Genomic DNA, 25,220 nt, shown 5'->3' with positions numbered 1-25,220 from the left:
AACGCCACTATAGGACTTCATAAATCTCTACTTATGAAAAAAAAATTTCCAGGAAAACGCCGCTACAGGGCTTTAAAACGTCACTGAAAGGCTTAAAAACGCCACTATAAGTGAAATTTTTTTCGCATAAAACTCGAGTCTTAAAGACTCGAGATCTATGTTGCCATTTTGTAATATGGATCTCGAGTTTTTAAAACTCGAGATGCTACTTTCCTTTATTGTTTCAAACGTTGCCTAACTAACTATATACAATTCTTTTGCATTGCTGTTTTGCACATTACCTCTTACTTTTGTTGTATAACCTTATTGGTTTGGGATGTAACACAATTTGTATTGCCTTTATGGCCCACTCGTTTTCTTGTTTATATAATAGACTTATTACCAAATAATAATAATAATCAGGAAGGTCTTTGCGTGTGGCAAAACATGGATTAGTGTAAGAAAAATTCAATTGCTTTACCAATTCATATTAAAGCCAACACGTTCACATCACTTTTCTTTCCTGGAAAAAACAACATACTATATTAAATAAAACTAAAAAAAAAAAAAAAAAAAAAAAAAAAAAAAGGTAGTGCAAGGCCATTAAGAAACTTACTTATCATAAAAAATTATTAAAAAACGTAACCCAAATGAAAAACGTGTTCAGAGCCAGTTGAAGTATCTGAACTTTTCTGGAGTAATATTCTACAACATAAAGGTCAATTCCGTGATAAAATTGAGTATATATCAAGCCTAAATGCTTCAGCCTCTCATCATACACATTACACAATTAGATAACCCAAACATATCTCAGCAGGCCAGCAGCCATTGATGAACGCAGAGGAACTCATGAAGCTCTTTGATTATTGTTGGTTTGAGAGTCAAATCTTCACAAAACAACCAAATCTAACAAAGCCATCAAGTTTTGAAGCAAACCCAGAAAACGAAATCCGAGAAAAACCATCAGAACCTGAGATTTCACGCATCTCTACCCTCCATACTAGGTCCATGAGTGACCAATTGAGCTCCAACACAAGCTTCGGAAATTGCTCTTTATCTCCTAACTCGGTCCTCCACACTTCAAAGCTCGATACCAACCTTTCAGAAAAAGAGGTCACAGAATCAGAGACACCAAAACAGAGAGATTTTGAAGTATTATCGTCCAAAATGAAGGTTAAAAGAAGTGCTAGTAGGAGGAAAAGTGGTGAAAGCAAGAGCTTATCAGACCTTGAATTTGAAGAGCTAAAAGGGTTTATGGATTTGGGTTTTGTTTTTTCTGAAGAAGATAGGAATTCAAGCTTGGCTTCAGTAATTCCTGGATTGCATAGATTGGGAAAGAAAGATGATGAAGAAGAGGCAGTGGATGAGTCTACAATTCCAAGGCCTTATCTTTCTGAAGCTTGGGAGGTTTTAGATAGGAGAAAGAGAGAAAACCCATTGATGAATTTGAGGGTTCCATTTCCTGCTTTGAACAATGAGACTCGCATGAAAGACACTCTAAGATTGTGGGCTCATACTGTTGCTTCCACTGTGAGATAATGTAAACATTCTTGTTAAGGTTTTGCTTCTTTATATTTTTTCCCTCAATTTTTGATACAAAATTGTAGACTTTTGTAGGTAAATTTTGCTATTTTTGCTTCTTGTTTTCCTTTGTATACAAGTTTTAATAAATGTAGAACAAAAGTTTTTCCCAGTTTTTGTTGAATCTTTATGGCTTCATCATTCAAATTTGTAAAATTAGATTTTTTTTTTTTTTTTTTTTTTTTAAAACACACACACACACAAATCATTCATGTTTGATTGGTTTTTTCTTTCCACCTCCAAACAATTAAATTAACCTTATTCTCAATAATTTAAACTTCAAATCTTCACTTTTATTAATATTGAACGTATAAAGATTAAGTGATAAGGTCATAATTAAAATGCTTGGCTTCTAAATTAATAAGATGTTTGTTATTGTAAACATCTCAAATTCATGTGGAAATTAGTCATTTCCTCGGTCAACATGGATATTCAATATGGAATATCCCATTCCTTAAACTGCTGGGGATTTGCCGAGCCTAGTCGTTGGAACCCTTTGAGCATTGGTAAAAGACATCCTATACGTCTCTTTTTTGCTTGCATAAACAAAAGTGTAAAAGAAAAAAAAGTCAAACCCACTTTGTTAAAGTCGAGATTTTACAAATTTGTATTTAGGAAAATTTTTAGTTTGTCTTGTAATAATAATAATAATAATAATCTATATATATATATAGGAAAAGCTTAGAAAAAGCCAAATTAGAATTTTAAATTAGAGTTCAATTTTGCTTTATATGTCTAAATTTATGTGGGACCACAACATAATTATTCTTCAAAGTGGTCAATTAAAATCTGAATTGAAATCCAATCTTGCTCCATGTATTTAAATTTCTATGGGGACCACTTATAATTGATAAGGGTAATTTTGAGAAAGATATTAGTCCTGTCTACATAAGATAAAACCGTCGGACTCAGATAACTCGTTAGCTTTACTATGCAGAAGACGACGACTCTGCCTTCAAGCCGACGACCTTCTGTTGGACGACCAAATTGCCTTGACGTGATGGAGAATTGATGGAAAGAAGCTGACGGAAGTAAAAGGGGGCTATTGACGGTTCCAGCGTTTTTTTTTTTTTTTTTTGCTTGAGCTCTACAATTAAATACATAAGGAAATATCTTATGTTTCACGGTTAACCCTAATCAAGAGAGTCCTTATAAGGAAAGGATCTCACAAAATACGCGCATTAACAAGGATCTTCCCTACAAGGAAAGACCCTCTCCTCCAAGAAATGAATGTCAACTCTACACTACTATAAAAACCTCAAAACCCTCACAAACCAAGGTGCACATAATTTCTCTCAGTTCTGGCACTCTAGAGTTGTGAAAATTCTAACTTGACCTTCGAAGGGTATTTGGCCGGTACCACACCAATACTCTCTTAAGGTCTTCTTTTTTCTGTATTGCGCAGGTATTGTCTTAAGCACGTTAGGCCTGTGTGATTTACTGATGATTTTCGGCATCATCAGTTGGCGCTGTTTGTGGGGAATTGACAACTTATAAGTCATACTATCGTTTCCTGGAAAAAGAGTTACATGGTGCTTACTCACTCGATGACAACCACCAACAATGTTCAAGGAGACGAACCATACACCACCACCCTCGAGAGACAGGTTCAGAATCTCGTCGTTGCCGTGGAACGCCTCACCAAGCAAAACCATCATCTAGAAAAGTAGTTATGCCAAAAGAATGCGAGGCTTAACATTAAGGAAGAGTACCAAGAAGGCACCAACGCTGAGAGAAGGGACCAAAAGGGGCCGGAAGGTAGCAACGCCCCAAGCAGATCAGAGCGACGTGACACAAGCCATCCATCCACCGCAGATTCAGCTCCACCTCAAATAGTCACAAAGATGCAGATGATGAAGGAACGGATGGATTTCATGATAAACACCCTCAGAGGACGGGTGTCTAGCGACCTCGATGACCTAGTCCATCGAACTGATTCACCATTCACGGCATCCGTCACTTCGTTCCCCCTTTCGCTAAAGTTCCGTTTGCCACAGTTGGAGACTTACAACGGATCTAAGGATCCCCTGGACCACTTGGAGTCCTTCAAGACTCTGATGCACCTACAAAGAATGGCAGACGAGATCATGTGTAGGGCCTTCCCCACTACACTGAAGGGACTCACAAGGATTTGGTTCAACAAGTTGACGCCCAACTTCATTAGTACCTTCAAGAAGTTAAGCACTCAGTTCGCCTCACACTTTATCGGGGGACATAGGTATAAGAAGTCCACTACATGCCTGATAAACATTAAGCAATGAGAGGATGAGTCGCTGAGGTCTTACATAACCCGTTTCAACAAAAAAGCCTTTTCAATCAATGAAGCTGACGACAAGATACTCGTGGCTGCATTCATGAATAGGCTACGGAAAGATAAGTTCCTATTTTCTTTATATAATAACGACTCAAAGAACATGTCAAATGTGCTTTACAGGGCTACCAAGTACATGAACGTAGAAGACGAACTGCTGGCCAGAGAATAAGGTTTTCAAACTCGGACCGTTCATTGAACCTTAAAAAGAAGAGGTTTAAGGTTTTTGAGGTCGAACCGAAGTCGAACCAAGGTCGAACCGTAATGACGTTATAATTAATTTAATAATTATTTAAAAAATAAATATATTAAATTAGTAAAAATTGAAAATTTAACTAAAATAATCCAAATAAATATAAAGAACTATATTTCAAATAAATTTTTTTTATGTCATAAGTTTCATAATATAAATAAAAATATTAAATTCTAAGCAAACATAATTATGCAAATAAAATATATTAAATTCTAAGCATAATACAATCTAATATTTTCTCTTTTATGCCAGTTTGAATAGTTAACCATTTGTGAATTAAAAAAAAAATACAAGAGTAGGTGGGTAGACATTGGTTTGTCCACCAATAAAAAATGGGTTTAATAAAAATCAAGTTCCCATCAAATTAAGAAGTGCTTGACAGCAAGCATAAGTGGGTACAATAAAGCAAGCCTTCTGTGGTTGAGAGTAAAGCAAGGCAATACGCTAGTGCATCATCTTTAAAGAACTGAAGAAAAAGACTCTAGAGGCAAAAATGCACATACACAGCATCTGCAAAAACGTAGAGAGAGAGAGAGAGCGATCGAGACATAGAAGATGTGAATCTTATCTTTTTTTAGAAGATGTGAATCTTATCTTTTTTTTTTCTTCTTTTCCCAAGCAATCTGTTTACTTTTCTTTCCAGCACCTACTTCTCAGATTTGAAATTTTGTGTCTCTCTCCCTAGTACTTCTCAGTCTCTCATCTTCGGTCTTCCTTAGTTCTCAAGCAAATTATAACAAATCTGAAGGTAAGACTCTCTTTCATAGCTTCATCCTTTACTCACTCTCCCTCTTTCTATTCCCGTTCTCACTCATTCTTTCCTAAAGAACATATCCAGCCAACCTAAAACTGCTCTTCACGAAGAAATTTTTTGAGTAGGAAACCGGAAAACCCGTGTTCGGTTCAGAAAAACGTGTGGTTTGACCGCGGTTAGAGAGGTTCACAACAAAAATATAATTTCCCATTTTTTGTGATTAAAGAACCGTTTTAAGAAGCGGTTCTCGGTTAACCCGGTCGGACCATACGATCCGGTCCGAGTTTCAAAACCTTACCAGAGAAGAGAAGCCTAAGAAAAGGGAAAGACAGAAGGACGTACGGCAAGATAAGGGGCAGAAGATGGCTAGGACCGAAGAACAGCGGGAGGATAGGTGCTCTAAAAACCCCACAGGGAGGTTTACAAGCTTTACCTCGCTGATTGTCCCAATCGACCAAGGCTTGATGCAAATCAAAGATGAAGAAGCCTTAACATTTCCCGGCAAGCTGAAGGGAGATCCCACTAAGAGGTCCAAAGACAAGTATTGCCGCTTCCACCATGACCACGGTCATGACACAGCCGACTGCTACAACTTGAAGCAACAAATAGAAACTCTCATCAGACAAGGAAAGTTACAAAGATTTGTCAGCAAAGAAGTGTGTGAACCCACCACAAGAGTAGGTTCTCCCACAAGAGAATGAGCGTCCTAAGCCGCCCATAGGAGATATAAGAATGATTGTGGGAGACACTACAGCCTCTAGTTCATCCAAAAAAGCCTGTAAGACTTACCTTAGATTGGTTCAAAACGTCTAGCTGACAAGTGTCATCCCAAAGATAGCGCAGATCGACAACCCTATCATCGAATTCTCAGAAGAAGACGCTCGACGTCTCCATCACCTGCATGACAATGGGCTCATTGTTAGCATACGGGTAGGAGATTGCAACACACACCGGGTCCTGGTCGACAATGGAAGCTTTACTGACATCCTCTACTACCCGGCATTCTAGCAAATAAGAATTGGCAAAAAACGGTTGGCCTTGGCCAACGCCCCACTCATTGGGTTCGGAGGAACTAAAGTATACCCCCTCAACACAGTCACGCTGCTCGTTATGGTTGGTGATTATCCTCAGCAAATCACTAAAGATGTTACATTCATTGTTGTTGACTTCTCGTCCACCTATAATGCCATCCTCGGACGACCTACCCTTAACTCGTGGAAGGCTGTAACTTCAACCTACCACCTGATGATCAAATTCCCCACCGAATACGGAGTAGGAGAAGTACGTGGAGATTAGGTGGCTGCCCGCGAGTGTTATATAGCAATGTTGGAGATGGACAATCATGTGTAGACAATGAACATAGAAGAGCAGTGAACGGTGGCAAAGCCCGTTGAAAGACTTGAAGAGATACTTCTTGACAACTCCAGGCAGGATCGAACAACAAGGATTGACACGCTCGCCAACCCGATGGTCCACCAAGCACTCACGACTTTTCTCAAAGAAAACAATGATGTATTTACCTGGAGCCATGAAGACGTGCTAGGAATCGACCCTTCGGTCATGGTGCACAAGTTGAATGTATCGCCCTCCTTTCCACCTATCCGTCAAAAGAAGTAGATGTTCGCCCAAGAACGAGACCGAGCTATAGCGGAAAAGGTTCGCAAGTTACAAGAGGCAGGCTTCATCAGGGAAGTTTACTACCCCGACTCGCTGGCAAATGTGGTGATGGTCAAGAAAGCCAATGGGAAATAGAGAATGTGCGTGGACTTTACAAACTTGAACAAAGCATGCCCCAAGGATAGCTACCCCCTCCAATAGGTTAACGTCCTAGTAGACTCTACGGCTCAACACCAATTACTAAGTTTCATGGACGCTTTTTCAGGTTATAACCAAATCAAAATGGATGAAGCCGATAAGGAGAAAACATCATTCGTTACTAGCCAGGGCCTCTTTTGCTACAAAATGATGCTGTTAGGCCTCAAGAACGTGGGCATAACATATCAGAGGCTCATAAGCAAGATGTTCGCACATCAAATTAGAAGAAATGTGCAAGTCTATGTTGACAACATGTTGGTAAAAAGATGAAGGAAGGATGATCATTTGGATGATCTCAAGAAAACCTTCGACACCCTTTGCTATTACAACACAACTCGGGCAAATGTGCATTCGAGGTGACGACAAGAAAGTTCCTAGGGTTCGTGTCTCAGAGAGGTATCGAGGCCAACCTAGACAAGGTTCAAGCCATAATAGAGATGGCACCTCCAAAGAACGTAAAAGAGGTACAAAGCTTTAACGACAAGGTAGCCGTGCTAAACAGGTTCATGTCAAGGGCGACAGATAAGTGTCTACATTTCTTCTGCACGCTGAAGAAATCTTTTGAGTGGACCACTGAGTGTCAACAAGCATTCGAGAATTTGAAAGCATACCTCTCTTCCCTGCCTTTACTGAGTCCCTCAAAATCAAGGGAAGAATTGTTCCTTTACTTAGCTGTATCCCTAACTGCCATCAATGCGGCCTTGATCAAAGAAGAAGACAATATGCAAAAACTCGTATACTACGCCAGATGGGCACTTCGTGGTGCAGAAGAAAGGTACCCATCGATGGAGAAGCTCACCTTCGCTTTAGTTACAGTAGCCCACAAGCTCAAGCCATACTTCTAACCCTACGCGGTGATCGTCCTGACTGATAAGCCTTTAGGGCGAGCTATGAGCAATCCTAAAGCCGTCGGACGAATGGCCCTATGAGTAATAGAGTTGAGTGAGTTCGACATACAGTACCGCCCACGTACTGCCATCAAGGGGCAGGTGGTCACTGACTTCATTGCGGAGTTCACTACGTGGAAGGCTAGGGGAAGAAGAATGTCATCAGTGGAGTACACAGACGAACGAATCGTCCAACAGACAGGCTAGAGGAGCAGGAATTGTATTTCGTTCTCCAGAAGGGGACAAGATTGAATGCATGGTCCATCTTGACTTCCCTACGACTAACAACAAAGCAGAGTACGAAACTCTAGTAGTAGGACTAGATCTCGCTAAAGCAGCAGGGGTCACGAGTGTGGTTGTTCATTGTGACTCACAAGTTGTCACAAACCAAGTGGACGACGACTACGAATATAAGGGTGAGAGGATGAAGAAGCACCTAGAGCAAGTCAAGAAAAGGGCAGACGATCTATAGGCCAAGATTATTCAAATCTTAAGAGGAGAAGACGAGCGAGCTGACTGCCTAGCTAAGGCCGTATCAGTAGAACACATGATCATCCCCAGCAAGGTACTTTCTTTTATTCAGTTTTCGCCATTGATAAATGCCATCGATGTGCAGGAAATAGGTTCCGAGAACAATTAGACCACACCTTTAGTCTCATACTTGAAAAAAGGCACACTACTCGAGAGTAAGGAGGTCGCAAGAAAACTGAAGGTCCAAGCAGCACGATTCGTCCTGATAAAGGACATCTTATACAAAAAAGGCTTCTCTCGTCCGTTCCTAAGATGTTTAAGCCCCAAAGAAGCAGATTATGTCATGGGAGAAGTCCATGAAAGGATTTGAGGAAACCACCCGGGATCGCGATCATTGGTACATAAATTGATTCGAGCGGAATACTATTGGCCTACTATGCAGAAGGATGCCCAAGCATATGTCAAAGCCTACAACAGATGTCAAAGGTTTAGCAATGTCATCAAACAGCCGACAAAAGAACTTACCCCAATGACGACCCCATGACCCTTTACTCAATGGGGAATGAACATCATGGGCCCGTTCCCCATAACAATATGGCAGCTAAAGTTCCTTATAGTCGGCATAGACTATTTCACCAAAAGGATTGAAGTCGAAGCTCTAGCTACCATCATAGAGAAGAACGTAAGAAGCTTTGTCTAGAAGAACATCATTTGCAAGTACGGAATCCCTAGAGTCTTGGTCTCAGATAACGGGAAACAATTCGACAACGACTCTTTTAGGGATTTTGGCTCACAATTGGGAATCAAGAACCATTACTCTTCCCCCGGTCACCCACAAGCCAATGTAGAGGTTGAAGTCACAAACCGATCCTTACTTAAAATCATCAAGACTCGGCTCGAGGGGGTAAATGGTATATGGCTAGAGGAGCTACCAAGCGTACTATAGGCATATAGAACGACAGCCAAAACACCTGCGGGGGAGACACCGTTCCGACTAGCAAACAAAAGCAAGACAGTTATCCCAACTGAGGTAGCACTCACAAGCTACATGGTGGACAATCATGATGAAAGGAGAAATTACGAGGCCATGCGTTTACAGCTTGAACTAATAGACAAGGTCAGGGCAACAGTTGAACAATGGCTCGCACGATACCATGACTACATGGCCAAGCACTACAACTCTAGAGTCAGACACAGAGACTTCAAGGTTGGAGACCTCGTCTTGAGAAAGGTGATAGGTGCGACTAGAGATCCTGCCTAAGGAAAGCTCGGTCCTAATTGGGAAGGACCCTACAAAATCACTACATACCAAAGGAAATGCACCTACCACCTAGAGACACTAGACGGAAAAAAGTTGCACCATCCATGAAACACCGAGCATCTCAGGAAATATTACCGATAAATGACAGCAGGAAGAATGACACTCCTCATTTCCAGTTTATTTCTTTTAGTTAAATTTTACTTACAATACTTTCTAAAGCCTAAAGGGCAGGTTTTTTTTATCCTTTGTAAGAGCAATTTTTACTTGTGCATGCATTTATCACAATAAGAGGAGTTATTTAGATACAGCCTACGCATACATTCGTCTCTACAAAACTACTTTTTAAATGAGTTCATCCCATGAGGATGCCTTGAAATTATAAAACCCACAAGTGAACGAATTTATTATTAAGTCCACAAGTGGACAAATTGCAAAATCCACGATGTGGACAAAATTAAAATTATGAAGTCCACACAAGTAGATGAGTTTATTATTAAGTCCACAAGTGAACAAATTGCAAAATCCACAATGTGGACAAATTAAAATCATGAAGTCCACACAAGTGGGCAAGTTTATTATTAAGTCCATAAGTGGACAAATTAGAATTATCCAGTCCACACAAGTGGACGAGTTTATTATTAAGTCCACAAGTGGACAAATTGCAAAATCCGCAATGTGGACAAATTAAAATTATGAACTCCACACAAGTGGACGAGTTTATTATAAAGTCCGCAAACGGACAAGTTTATTACAAAGTCCAAAAAGTGGACGAATTGAGATTATAAGTCCATAAGTGGACGAGTTCATTGTTAAGTTCAAGAGTGGACGAGTTCATTCCATTGGGATACCGTAACATTACCAAGTCCACATTAGGACGAGTTTATTACAATCTACAAGTGGACGAGCTCAACCCTGAAAGTACTAAGTACACAAATAGACGAGTTCATTATTAAGTCCAAAAGAGGACGAATTCACCAAATTAGGATGCCCTAAAATTGTTAAGTCCACAAGAGGACGGGTTTGTTACAGTCCACCAGTAGGCCAGTTCATCCTTGTAAGAAGACAAGGAGACGAGTTTATTATTTGATCCTCAGATCGGACGGATTCACTATTATGTCTAAAAAAGGACGAGTCCACCAAAGTAGATGGATTTACACATGATACCACCAAACATATGCATATCAAACAATGAAGCACACATGCTAAAAGCGATGGGTATAAAATAAGAAATACATAAATAAAGTAGAGTTTTTACAAAGAAGGCCCAAAAAACAAAAGGGCACTTAACACTGTCTAGGAAATGGACGAAATACATTACAAAGTTGCCAATAGAAATAAAAAACAACTACACTAAGGGGTCCTAGGCATTTGGAGCTGGGGGGTAGGATCTTGGACGTTTTGAGTTAGGGGTTTGTCAGCAACTTAAGCTTCAGTAGACGGGATCACTGGAGTGACGAGCTTCTCCACGGCAAGCAGAGCAAGAATGAAACCATCATTTTTTGGATCCCACTTTAACTGGGTAGAGTCGTCTGTCTCCTCAAAAATGGTGTCACCAGCTGGAGTCGACGGCATGTGGTCGTCTATGGAGACCTTGGATAAATCCAAGTAGGGGTAAACGGACTTAATCTGTTTCAGGTAGTCCTCAAACCCGCCCCTATAGTAGACGACGCAAGAGTCTATGAAAGGCTGTGAAGCCTTAAACTCTGTCACACCGTCTCAACTTGCTCGAGGAGAGCTGTCAGCTCCTTTTGGAAGGATGCCTTCACCTCTTGCTCCTTCTCCCGCTGACGGGTCTCTTTCTTCAGCTTCTCATATAACTTCGTCACCTACTTGTTGAGAGTACGAAGGGCGTCCTTGTATTGATCTTGTTCATTGGTCAACGTCTCGTTGCGCTTCCTGAGACGACCGATCACCCCTTTCTCAGTAATGCACCTATCTTGGAATGCCTTCATGCGCACCAGTGCCTAAAAATGGAACCAATTGTCAGCTAACAAATAAACAATAAAGAAAAATTGATTAGGTAAAAAACTTACCCTGAAGAGATCAAAAAGACCTGACGCCCCCAGGTCCTCCATCTCCTACTCGGCATAAGGACCCACATCTGTCTCCTTGATGATTGATTCAACCATCTCGACGGCATATCCATTGTGTGTAAAAAGGCAATAGGTTCCCTGGGTGATGGGGCCCATCGACGTTATCAAGCCTTTGCCAGTTCCATGGCTCGGCTTGGGAGGCGATGGCCTCTTCGGCTGCTTATCCCTAGGTGTGACTAATGGTTTCTTAGAAGGACGGTCGTCCTTCCCGTCAGCCTTTCTTTTAGGTGCCCCCTTCCCAACGGTCTTAGGGGCTGACGAGGATGTCCCTTCCTTCCCCTTCTCCCTATTCTCCTCCTCCTTCTTACGCGCCGCAGCTACCCTCACCAATGCCCTCTATTTGGCTGCCTCCATTTCTGCAAAGGATAAGTGACGAGATTTAGACATAAAGACGAAAACAAATAATTAAAAAAAAAAAAAAAAAAAAAAAACAACAACAACAACAACGAAAAGAAATAGGTAATAACTTACGCCGACGAGAGTAAGTGTTTAATCTACGTGCTGCAGGTGTTGGCTCTGGACTACCACAATAAGCATGCAGCATATCAAGGGTGATTAGATTCCTACACTTTCGTTCCTCAAATGGAATTTCAAGAACCCGACGTATGAAAGCCTCTTACTCGTCAGTTATGCACGGATGAACACTGGTTGAAAAAGGGAAACGACAACATTAAACATTTAACAAATAAATAGAAAAAGTAAAAGAAAAAATTGGCGGTGTTAAACCTGAATCTTTGACAATACCCCAAGTATTTTCGAAGCCATGGGTCATTGTAGCCCACTCCTCTGGACGACATACCCAATCCGTCTCCTAAACAAAGAAATATCTTCCCTTCCAGTTCCTATTGGAATCAGGCATATCCAACACAAGCCTAAGTCCTTTCTTTCGTGTAGCAAAGTGATATATCTCTTGGGACAAGACGGTGTGCTGGGGTCTATAGCACCAAAAGAACTCGTCCAACGAAAGCTGACGGTTCTCGCTACTAAGACAACCCAACAAAATCTCAACTCCAATGAATATCCTCCAAGCATTTGAAGCAATCTGGCTGACGGACAATCCAAAAAAATTGGCCAACTGATAGTGCAACACCATCAGTGGCAATCTCAGTCCTATAGCGAACATGGCATTGTACATGCCGACGTCCACAGTCTTCCCCGAGTAATGCTTCTCAAATTTCCCATGGAGATGGATTGAGATATGGTCAAGAATTTGGTAACGATCCCTTTGATTCTTAAAGATGTTGGCCGTTATCGTTGGCTTAAAGTCATTGACAGTCCACATTTTGGGAAGAATAAATGGACAGGTATGCCCATCCCCAGGGCTTCCTAAACTCCTCAGGCTCATGACCTGACTAGAAGACTTCGTCGTAGCCCGCTCCCTCACGGACTGACAACTGCTCACTCTTCACTTCTCTAGACATCTATTCACCTACAAGCGACAGAAGTATTCTAAGAACCTAAGTTGACGGCCTCTCTAAAAGAGTTAATGATCAACTAGAAAAATGAAAGAAAAAGATAGAATGAAATAAAAGAAAATGTGACTTACGAAGTTAGTAAATGGTTCCTTGAGAAGTGACGGCCTCAGTATAAGGACGACAACAAAGGTGATGAGGTTAGCAAGATGACAAAAGCAAAGTTCTCAAAGTGGCGAGCTCTCTCTCTGAAGATCAGTAATGATGAAATAGGAGAAATGAGGGAGGAGGTGAGATATATATATATATATATATATATATATATATTTATTTATAGGAAGAAGAATGCACGGGAGATGAAGCGATGCCCTTGTTCAGAAACGAGGCCAACTAGCTTATGCCACGTGTTCTGGCATTTAATATTGGATGCTCAAGGAATCATCAATAAATACCCCCTTCCTTTGTCCTTAAAAAAAAAAAAAGGGTTACAAATCAAACTCCATAACCTGTAAGCTAAAGCTGATGAGACCATGGAGTAGGGGGTAGCTGATAAGGGTAATTTTGAAGAAGATATTAGTCCTATCCACATAAGGTAAAATCGACGGACTCAGAGAACCCGTCAACTTTACTAAGCAGAAGACGACGACTCTGCCCTCAAGCTGACGACTTTCTATTGGACGACCAGATCACCTTAACGTGATGGAGAACTGATGGAAAGAAGTTGACGGGAGTAAAAGGGGGCTCTTAATGGTTCTAGCGCGTTTCTTTTTTCTTTTTTTGCTTGGGCTCCATGAATTAACACATAAGGAAATATCTTATGCCTCACGGTTAACCCTAATCAAGAGAGTCCTTATAAGGAAAGGATCCCATAAAATATGCGCATTAACAAGGATCTTCCCCACAAGGAAAAACCCTCTCCTCCAAGAAATGAATGTCAACTCTACACTACTATAAAAATCCCAAAACCCTCACAAATCAAAGTACACATAATTTCTACCAGCTCTGGCACTCTAGAGTTGTAAAAATGCTAGCTTGACATTCGGAGGGTATTTGGCCGATATCACACCGGTACTCTCTTAAAGTCTTCTTTTTTCTGTGTTGCGCAGGTATTGTCTCGAGCATGTGAGGACTATGTGACTTACTGACGATTTTCGACATCATCAATAATTATCCTTTTATTAGTGTCCATTCAAATTAAAATGCTGTGTTTCTTTAATATCAGATAAGAGTCACCGATTTTAGGGTTCACCTCCCCTTCTACAATTCTACGTTTCTTTTGGAATATGAAGGTATTCCCTTCCCCAAATCCAACCTTATTTCTCATATTAGAAAACCAAAATTTCATAATCAAAAGAAAACCGAAATTCCACTCCTACAAATTCCAATTTTATTTTTCTTCACAATTTTAATGGTTTTGGTTTATGCTCTGCAAAATGCATTCCAAGCATTCATAAGGTTTAAGTACGCCATTCTTTCATATAGTCATGCTTAATTCTTGTTTAGTTGCAAAAATATGACCATGTGTGCTGCATTTTGTGTAATTTTCTTTGTTAATAGGAGATTGTGATAAAATTGGGAAACTTTGTTGCCAACGAAGTGAGGCTTTTTTACCTGTGTATTTTCTTAACAAATGCCATCTTATTTTTTACTATTTATGTTCTTATTTGGTGTAATTTTTTTGTTCATAGGAGATTGTCATAAAATTGGGAACTCTGTTGCCAATGAAGTGAGGCTTTTTTAATAGCTTATTGTCTTAGCAAAGGTCAGCTATTTTTTACTGTTTATGTTCTTATTATTAATGGTTAATTATATGATTGGTTGTTGATATTCTTTTTATTAGAGCTTTTAATGTTTTCATTTTTACGGTAATCACATTTCTACCAAAAGTTTATATTTTTCCATCAATAATTTTTCAAGTAATTAAATAATATTTTAATTATTTAGCAGTGATATTGCATAGGAATTGCTTCTTTTATTTATTTATTTATTTATTTTTAACAAGGTTCAATTATTTTTAACTATTTATGTAGCATTTACAAAAAAATATGGTGAGTATTTAGCCATGATATTGCATTAATAATTGCTTATTCTCTAAAAAAGGTGAGCTATATTTTGATGACAATATCAAATGAACCTATAGTCGCGCTTCTAAAATCCTATAAACTCGACCATGGACCTAACCTATAGCCATGTTTTAAGAATGCGGCTATGGGAAAGCTAAAGTCGCGATTTATAAATGCAGGTATAGGTCATCTTAAAATAATAAAAAAAAAAATTATTCTATTGGTCCTATAGCCACGTTTTCTAAACACGACAATAGGGCCTATCCAAAACACGCGGCTAAAAACACTTATAAACGCAACTTAGACCTTACCTATAGCCGCATTTTGAAAACACGACTATAGTTCAATAGTTTAAGCTACGTTTACTAAAAACGCGGCTATAGATTGGCTATAGTTGCATTTTTGTAAACATGGCTAAAATAAACGCGGCTATAGCCTGCCTGTTTTGTAGTGTGATGAGTGTGGGGTTGATATGTTGATGGTGGCTAAATGGGCTTATGGTGGCTAGTTGCTTGATGATTGTGGGTTGCTCCATCGATGGTGGCTAGTTGCTTGGTGATTTTGGGTTGTGCTAGGTCTTTGAGAGAGAGAGGGAGTGAATGAGAGGATTCTAGAGAGAGGGGGAGAAAGTGTGAAGGAAATAGACTAGAAGGGTTCTAGAGAGAATGAGAGTGTAAAGGAGATAATAAACAATGTAGAAGAATAAATATTTATTGAAATAAATTTTTAGAGTAGATAATCTAATATGGATGTTTTTAAAGAGTAAGGAGAAATTACACTTTACCCCCTTTAAACTATACCACATTTTATACTTACCCTCTCTAAAATTATGGGAATGCACACTTTACACAACCCACCCCCCCCCCCCCCCCCCCCCCCCACAAAACTATTATTCATGTAGCACTTAATTACCCTAAAAAAGTATTAATCGTGTAACACTTTGCACCTCATTCCATGGGTAATAATTTAGGGAAATAAGTGTGTGTTCTCATTGTTTAAGAGGGTAAGTATAAAGGGTTATAATTCAAGGGATAAAATGTGCATTCTCATAGTTTAGAGAGGGTGAGTACGGTTTAGGAAGATAAAGTGTGCATTGTTATAGTTTAAGGAGTAAAGTGTAATTTTCATAAAGAGTAATGCTACGTACAAGCACAAACTATTTTTCTGCATTTTTATAAACTATTGTGTGACAAATTCTTACTAATTCTCATCTGAACTCATTATTAACATCACAATAAAAATTTTATTGTGATAAAGCTCGAAAAGAATTTAATATTACCAACAACTTTGGATTTGGATATCTCCACTTCCTATAATAAACTCGCTCGTATTTCTTTTGATTATTAACAACCTGCACTTTTTATTAATGAGTTTATTTGGCATTACAAGTTGGATTTATTTTCTATTTTCTCCAATTATGGGGGAGATAATATATTGAAGAGATTTCAATTAAGTAGTCTATATATCCACCGCGTGGCCATCGAGTGACAACTGATGTAATTTTGACAACTACTCACATAAACACCCCCTTCACTCACTAAAATAAATTGCAACCTATATACTACTGCACAAGTAATATAAATATAGGGCTCAGCCCCATATTAAGTTTCTCTTATTGCCAAATCATCACACAAAATTTGTCAAATCTAATCACTGGCATTCGAAATATATATAAAGGATAAAAATAGACCCTTTTTAGTAAATACAAAATGCTCTTTTAAGAGCCATCCAGAAGCAATTTAATCAAAATTGCAGGGAAACAAAAAGGGAGTCTAATCTGAAATATTTCACTAATATAGAGCTAGCATTAAACCTTACATTTAAATTGTAGTTTCATCTACTAGTTGCAATCTCCACAAAGTCCATCAACGAAATGGAAAGAAAACAATATATCTAGTATTTTCATGCCAGGCCAGTGCCCAGAGTAACCTTACATTTGATTCACTCCTACAGAAAAGAAAGCAGTTCATCAGTGCTTGATTTGTTGAGCATCCTTCTTGTCCCCCTGATCTATTTCATCATCCTTCATACCCAGACACGCGATCTTAAGACATCCTTTCCATTTTGAGCCTTTTTTCTTCCCTGGATAAGTATACGAGTCCCACCCCTGTAAAAGACCTTCCACCACACCAAAATCGCCATTGAAAACATGTAAACCCTGCAAACACTGAACAATCTGTGACATTGTAGGACGTTTCACTGAACAAAAGTTCATACAGTGAAATATCATCTTTGTCAGTGCTACTCCATCAAGATCATGAAAACCAGGTTCTGCCTTCAGGCTCTCATGAACAAGATGACAGTCATTTGGCTGGAAGCCAGACTTCAATTTCATATTGTATTGCTCCGAAGCCCAGATCGGAGGTTCTGTTTCATCTTTCCAATTCTCCCCACTAAAGGCAAATTTACATATGAGCCCTATAAGTACAACAGCAAATGAAAACTGATCTGATCTCGGCGACCAGACACCTGTTACAGGAAATTTTTGTAAGTGCAATAAAGAAAAAAAAAAAGTAAAACTGCAATGCCGAAAGACTCATGAGTACAAGCTATTCCGCTACAGTAGTTGAACATAACAAAAAGAACTGTAAAGCATTCAAGACATATAAGTTAAAGAACAAGCAGGGTCAAAATCAAAAGGCAAAGCCTAGAAGTTTGTTAATTCAATGTCTTAGGCCATTGCCTAATTGGCCCAGTGGAAGGGCTGGCACTGAGAGCAGCCCCCAAATCCTCAAGTTTTTTCCCTTTCTTGTCCTCCAAATCTAAAATCCTACGCTTTTTCTACACCATTAACACCATCTGTTCACAAGTTGCTGTCCAAATCTGTCAGCTCAGATTTGGATCCTTTCCCATTTTCCTAGCTACATCATTTAATGAAATTAATCATCAAACTAAAGTTAACACAACAGTTTTTATTTGTTTAAAGATAAAGAAAATTTATTCAGTACAGAGGAACCTCTAGTACACAGGACTTGCACCCAAAGCTTACCTAAAATAAGTAATAAATAATTTTTAGGTTGAAATTAAACTTCATAATAGATCTGAGGGAAAAAAGAAGATGAGAAAATATCTCCAAAAAAACAAAAAATACACATCTAATGAAGCAGAATCCTCTCCCATCTTAGACCATTCAAACTTATCACTAGTGTCCATGAGACACAATTAATTGAAAGCTCCAACATGCTTTTTCTACAACTGTGTTTGGATAACAGAAAAGATTGACTTGGTGAATATATATACATAAGTAAGAAATATTTACCTATAAAAAAAGGGTGGTATCTTGCACTGCAACATCCCATCTTTCAAATGGACATGAATTCCATTATATATAATCCAAAAATCAGAATGTTCTATTGCAACACATTCAAAATCATAACTGAATTAACGGTAAAAATAGGTGCACTTGGGATTAAAATTCGTTAAAAGAATAAAAAATATGAAAAAAAAATTGAGAAAATACCATTTGGGATTGCAACGATTATTTATTTATTTATTTTTTAAGTCAAATTTTAGGTTGCGGATTTTTGGATGCTATGACTAGTGCCCAAGAAATATTGTTCTGGACTCATATGCTTGAATGCTAGTTGAAGGGATAATGAGTGTTTATCAAAGGCTTCCTAGTTTTGAAATGTACATCAACAAGAAATTTAGATTTTGCATCTTTTTTTTTTTTTTTTTTTTTTTTTGATAAGTAGCTTTTGCATCTTATGTAAGGATATGAGATAGTGCTTAAAAAAATTACAAAGATGCTAAAATAGATAAGATAAAAGGCAGAACCAGAAACCAAAATGATGCAGGACAGCAGGTTTGAAACTAAAAAGTGATCAAAGTTTCAGTTTCAGCACCAAAAAATTAATTAAATGAACCTGATACTGCTATAGGGATTCAGGTTAGGATGTTATATAGTAAGTGAGGTAAAGCTAGTTTTTTGGTAATAATTAAGGGTTAAGAGTAAAGTTCTCAGGGAATCTCACTTTTGAGATTTAGATGTTAAAGCAAAAGGGCTCGTTTGTAGAGAATGACTAGGATTGCTGGAAAACAACTTGAAGCTGTGAAACAGCAAAAAAGAGGTGAAAGGAAATAGAACAAACTTCTTAGGCATCACACCTAATGAGGGGAAGCATCTTACACAAAAATTGTAATGGTACCACACCACAATGTGAGCATCACACAAAGGCAAAATGATTTGGCTTCATTCATCTCAGTCTAGATAAGATAATGCATAGCCCATTTCAAGTTAAAAGCCTGGCACCTAGTAAACAAGGAACCCCAGCAAACTTTCCAATCAAGTTCAACTAGAAAACCAGTCAAAATCTATATTGGTCGACCAGACTTATAACTAGAGCCACCACAACAAAAACCTGATGGAAGACCATTCACAAGATGGCAGAAGTTAAAAATCCTAGCAAAACAAAAAGTTCCAAATGCAGAATGCAAGGAATGGCTCGACTCAACGAATTTTGTGTAATTATGCAGACACAAGAGAAGAATTATTTCTATTTATTGTTGCATCTACTTATCATACTCTCGCGTATATCTCAGATCCATCAATTATTTCACATATGCACACAAATTTAAATAATGAAATATATGAACGCATAAATGGACATACCTAAACCATTAAAGTAGATATCTATATAGGGTAGATAACACAAATGTGACTTGTCTCGGGATGACACAAACTGCTTATCACCAACAATTCCACCAGATAGCATGAAAAAATCAAATAACACTGGATTGGAATCCTTTGGAACAATGAAGATCAAATTAGACCAGATTTTGGAATCATTTTTTTCTAACAACAAAAACAAAAGTAAGTCAATCTGTCTATTGAGAGCGTGAAGAAAACCAAAGATTACCTACCTGATCAAGCATTATAAGAGCAGGGTGAACAAAGCGAAGTTGGTAAAGGGGATTATGACATTGCAGGTACTCAAGCACACGTGCAATCGCAAGAGCCAACTGCATTCTTTGGTTCCAATTTAAATCATCTGCAAGCGCAATTAAAAGCACTTTGTCATTTAGGCTTTATTTATTTATTTTTTTTATTTCCTATGCATATTGGCATCAATGGTTAAAGTTATTTAATGCATGAAAAATGAACAAACTAAAATGTACCTTTGTCTATGAGATTGAGAAGAGTATCCTTTGATCTAAGATCATAGACAACACCCAAGTGGTGATCTTCAACTTCACAGCAATATCCAATCAACTTCACCAAATTGGGGTGATTCATACCATCCGGATGTGTCAGAAAAGTGCATTCACACTACACACACACACACAAAAAAAATTTAGTAGTAAATAAATGGAAGCAGTATGTTATGTAATGTAATGTAATGTATATAGATAGATAGATACCTCCAGTCTTGTAAGACTATAATTGGCATGACGGTTGGCAACATCCCTATTTTGTGATTCAAAGCGAAACCAAATTTTGACAGTAACCTCTTGACCTTGCTCAGTTTTCCCCCGATAGACTTTCCCATGTTTTATGTTTCCAACAAAGTTTTCTTCGCTAAATGAATCAGTTAAGAGTTCCAATTCCCTCCAGCTATATTTTTTCACTGAAAATTCCATCTCTTTCTGCATAATTTATTTTATTATTGAAACCAATATTAAAAAGTTTATAATAAGAACCCTTGAACTTTATATTCATCAGAAAAATAAAACCCTAGAAAATTACCTGGCACGGGCATTTACGCTTGTTCCAAAACTGTTCCGGAGAGCACAATTTGTAGATGTAGTTGTCGGATCAGACAGATAGTGTGTGTGTGTGTGTTTGCTTCAGATGGAAAAGAAAAACAAAACCCCCAATCTCCAATTAGTAATTAAGGATTATATTTAATATTTTTTCCTTTTTATTACAAGTCGCGTGTGAAAATTCAATGTGTTTCCCAACTTGGATTTTTTTTTTTTTTGGGTAAACTAATTTGGGGTTGTAGTGTATCTAGTAACGCCTTTCTGAGTATCTAATTAGTCATCAATCATCATATCTTTTTTTTTTACTCTACTTTATGTTTTTTTGGTTGGAAATATCTAATCTTTTTGAGCCAAAAAACAAAAAAAATCTAATCTTTAAATATCATACCCAAGATGCTCTGGTCAAAGGAGGCAAAGAAAATGTTTGGAGGTTTACGAGTTTTCACAGAGCACCTCATACTCAACTTCAGATTATTCTTGAAATTTATTGAGAGACCTTCAGCTCAGGTTTGCTATATCTTGGATGTGTGCAAGTGATTTTAATGAGATTACCAAAAACTTATGAAAAACTGGAGAGAGGATAGGATGAGGCCTTTTTATGCATATGAAAATTTTTAGAGCGTAACGCTCTTGATGAACGTGGACTTAATAGATTTGGTCACGTTGTACGTATAAGATTGTTACTAACAATGTGATACCTTTGAAGTGTGGTTCATCTGATTACACAAAAATAAAAAAAATAAAAAAAAGCTTAATTTATCAATTTTACCCAAAACAAATAACTTAGTTGTTTAAAAATTTTCAAACAAATATATATATATATATATATTCAACTTTCATACAACGAAAAGTTTTTTGGTGTGCGTGCCCAAACTATTTTTTCTTTTTGAGTTTCAGATAACTTCATTTTTAAAATCTCTTTTGATACAAATCATCTCTTCTCATGTTTTTCTAAAGGATATTCTTCTGTCCTACCAAATTATCATTAAAAAATAAAACTCATTCTTTCTTTCTTGGATTTTTATTTCTTATTTGAATTAGTACACAGCAATGATTTATTATATGATTTTTTTTTAATATAAAAGAAATTAATTCAAGTTTTCTGGTACGGTCCAAACCAATTCCAGCTATGACTTATCTCACACCATATCAATTTTCAAGACAATCCTCCATCATGGAAAAGTATATAATCTCTAGGGTTCATCAGAGACAAGTCTCTATTAGATCTTTCCTGTTAATGTAATGCATTAATGTGTACACTATTACATAATTTGCATGCAGCATGCATAATATTCTTTATAACACCCTCTGATTAGTTTAGCAAAGCAATCAATTAGGTCTTTTTCTTCCCCTTTTGGATTTCATCCAATGAGACTCTTGTTTAAGGATCTGCTATCAATAACGTAATATAACCAAAGAAAAAGGTCTGAAATGTAGACCTGAATCAACTAATATATGAAGAATAGTGAAAAGCATGAAGTCATAAGTCTCATAGTAGAGATTCATTTAGTAACCTTACAAATTCATATATATATATATATATATATATATTGCTTATTCTCAATTTGAATGTCCACGTAGTCTCTACGAATGTGAAACGATTTTAATGTTTATTTGAAAACAGCAGGACACTTTTTTCCCCGTGAAATCAGCATGATAAACTTCAGTTTCTTCATATAGAGAATCCACTAAGCCAGTTGAGTAATCAAATAACCATTAGAACTAAGAGGGCTCCTCGTGGATAAATATATCGACACAAGGTGTATTAAACCATTACAACGAAGAACACAAAATTCAGGCAGCAAATTCAAGTTGCTTATAATGCTTATGCTACCCAGAAAAAGGAAAAAAAGAAGAAGAAGAAGCTTCAATTTTGAACACACTAAATTGAGTTATATCACTTTAATATAAAGATCTACTTAAGCTTGATAATACATGGTCATGTTAGAATTCACAAATTCACGTCAAACTTCTAGTGCACATGTTGATGATCCAAGTTGTTATGATTCAACATTTACATGCCAAAAAAAAAAAAAAAAATGCAATACAACTATTATTACGGAAAGAGAAACAAAATACTTACACTAAAAACCGAGTTAGAAACCATAACAAGCTTATTTGTTAGTATAGCCACAATACTGAAGCTGCAGGCATGAAACTATTATGTGCAGGTGAATGGCAATGCAATTCTCCTTGGGCAAAACAGAAGTATATATGCATTTGCATGTTCTCTTCTGCCAAAGGAGATTTGCACTGTTATTCCCTAACCCCACATCTGCTTCCCTTGCAATACCTCATGTTCGAGCTGCCACGGTAATTCTATAAACAGTCCTTTTTATACCACATGATTCGCTCCAAATTTATGAATATGCGTGGGGAATGAAATAGGATATCTGGATATGCCTGCTCAATTGGTATATAAGATCACTTTCTCATTGTGCTTTAGAACTCTCGTGGGTTGAATAGATGAAGTCTCAAATTACTTTGAATGTCTCCAGTATAGTGAGATTGAGAGAAACTTTGTTATACAAACCCTAGCTGCACATACAGTTATTTCTCTCTCTGAAAAGCCCCTCTAGGGATAGCTTATGATATCCTTTAAATAGCACAGCAAACGGATCATGAATTGGGTTTGAAATGAACAAGTTATGAGCTTTTCGCATTTTAGATTTTTGCTGATATCGCAATCATGATTGGTCGAGCTAGGTGTTGAATTGACATAAACTTGTTTAATTTCTTGCTCTAAAATTGATTTTTTCTTGATCTAAACTTGGGTCTTTGTCTTGGACTATAAAATACACATTTAAGACACTCAAGATTGATAAAAAAAACTATAAATGAATTACATTTGATCACAGTTTGCCAACCAAAAAATATAGACTACAGATATTTTAAAAGGTTTTAAATGGAAACCATCAAACCAGAATTTGGGTAGAGTATTGACAGAATCATGCATGATCATATTATATGAGACTACGTATTTGAGAGCGGCATATCGCTTAAGCGCATGATACTCCAACTATAGTCTAATAGCTTAATATTACTATGGCTATTGCACCATGGTTAATATTAAGCCACTTGCCGAGGTCTTCAAGTTCGACCATGGCGCAATAGTACGTAGCTTAATATTACTATAGCTACACCGTCAGGAGCAACAAGATATTTGGTAAGCTATCTACAATTAAGCACCTTAGCAGCACTTTCTAGTAATTCGGCAGAGCCATAACAAAATTTAAATTGTCCCTCAACTCATACAAATATTTTGGCAAGCGTGTCTGGGGTAAGCCTTACGTGCCCCTGTCCTTAAGGTTTGTGAGCCTAACATGCTGCATTTTTGAGACATTCCAATGTTAACATTGATTTCTAAAGGCTTATCAAGGGTTTACTTGGTCTTGAAATTCCAAAAATGAGGTACCATTGGAAGCTTCTTAAAATTATTATAGCTCGGAGTGAGAAGTTATGGGTCCCAAAAGTTGGTACCTCATAAACATTTTGGAACTTTGAGTTTTTCATTGTCAAATTTTACACATTTTCCTGGAAACCTTACTGAACACAGTATCAAGCGCTTCATGTCAATGGAAAGCTAATGACCAAATTTCTATTGACGTTTTGCTTTAGGAGGGTTGTACATAACTTTGAGAAGTTGTGGGGCTCTGAAAGTATTGTTCGTTTATAAATTTTATAAGGAGCCACTCAATACGATCCTTACAGAAGCTTTCACGCTATATATTACTGGCACAATTAATTGACTTAGTTTTGGATCAAACCCTAATTTTGGTTGGGGCTAAAGGTTTTTGTTCTTATTATTATTATTTTTTTCTATAATATCACATTTGGTGTACATCCGATTGGGCTATCCACAATTATTCGTAGTCACAACTGGTCAAATAAACATGAGGTCAACTCTTTTGTTTTGTTATGAATATCTCAAGCTTGACCTAATTAGACTAATTTCAACCAAGTTGAGGAATATAAGGGATTTCGGGACCAAATTGTTCATGTCTTGATTGAAATTATGGCTTTTCTCAGTTTTTACGTACATGTGATAATTTTACTTCTTTTTTTTGGGGGGTTGGGGGGGGGGGGGGGGGGGGGGTTGGGGGATGGAGTACCAACAATACATACATTTGGGAAAATAACATGCTTGAATATCATTTGGATAATTATTATTTGAGCTTGTCGGACCGTGAGCTATGCCATTTCACTTCAAAACCAATTAGTGATAAAAAAGACACACTCAAATCTTTTATCACTTTCGACACTACACCACGCAGACCTGTCTTTAAAGTGGTTGTAGGAAGTTAAATTATGGTCCCTCCAACAATCCCCCCTCATAATGACACTCCCATTATTCAAACCCATGACCTTGGCTCTGATACCATTTGTCGAATCGTGAGCTATGTCATTCTACCTCAAAATCAATTGGTAATGAAGAAGACACATTCAAATCTTTTATGGCTTTTGAAATCACACCACGTAGGCCTGTTTTTAAAGTGATTGTAGGGAGTTAAATTGTGGTTCCCCAATAGAGCTAGTTTAGTTATTGAAGAACTTTTAAGAGGCTCTTCATGGAGAAAATAGATTAATGCTAGGTCACTTTTGATATAACAGTAAACCATTACAATGGAAAATACAAA

The 25,220-nt window shown here is 37.6% G+C and overlaps 2 protein-coding genes across 4 annotated transcripts in view; one reads left to right on the top strand and one right to left on the bottom strand.

Moving 5' to 3' along the window:
- Positions 1 to 676: 676 nt before the first annotated feature.
- The window catches only part of LOC126726257 (uncharacterized), an 83,314-nt gene continuing 58,770 nt past the window's right edge, over positions 677 to 25,220 (top strand). Inside the window, exon 1 of the mRNA XM_050431486.1 lies at positions 677 to 983. Coding sequence (XP_050287443.1) covers positions 811 to 983 — 173 coding nt within the window. The 5' untranslated portion in view covers positions 677 to 810. The remainder of the gene's footprint in view (positions 984 to 25,220) is intronic.
- Positions 16,649 to 25,220, bottom strand: part of LOC126726256 (probable serine/threonine-protein kinase PBL1) — a 58,126-nt gene continuing 49,554 nt past the window's right edge. The window contains exons 1-6 of one of the 3 annotated variants that reach the window (XM_050431484.1): positions 20,567 to 20,839; positions 20,242 to 20,466; positions 19,999 to 20,149; positions 19,744 to 19,871; positions 19,493 to 19,625; positions 16,649 to 17,298 (exon numbers count right to left, since the gene is read on the bottom strand). In XM_050431484.1, the coding sequence (XP_050287441.1) occupies positions 16,850 to 17,298; positions 19,493 to 19,625; positions 19,744 to 19,871; positions 19,999 to 20,149; positions 20,242 to 20,460 (1,080 nt within the window). In that variant the 5' untranslated portion in view covers positions 20,461 to 20,466; positions 20,567 to 20,839 and the 3' untranslated portion in view covers positions 16,649 to 16,849. Of the gene's footprint in view, positions 17,350 to 19,492; positions 19,626 to 19,743; positions 19,872 to 19,998; positions 20,150 to 20,241; positions 20,467 to 20,566; positions 20,840 to 25,220 lie in introns of those variants that run through there. The other 2 variants (XM_050431482.1, XM_050431483.1) reach the window with 2 other exon arrangements.

This window comes from Quercus robur, chromosome 5 (assembly GCF_932294415.1).
Source record: "Quercus robur chromosome 5, dhQueRobu3.1, whole genome shotgun sequence".
In the NCBI taxonomy this organism is placed as follows: domain Eukaryota; kingdom Viridiplantae; phylum Streptophyta; class Magnoliopsida; order Fagales; family Fagaceae; genus Quercus; species Quercus robur.
This window is presented reverse-complemented; position numbering and strand designations above follow the sequence as displayed.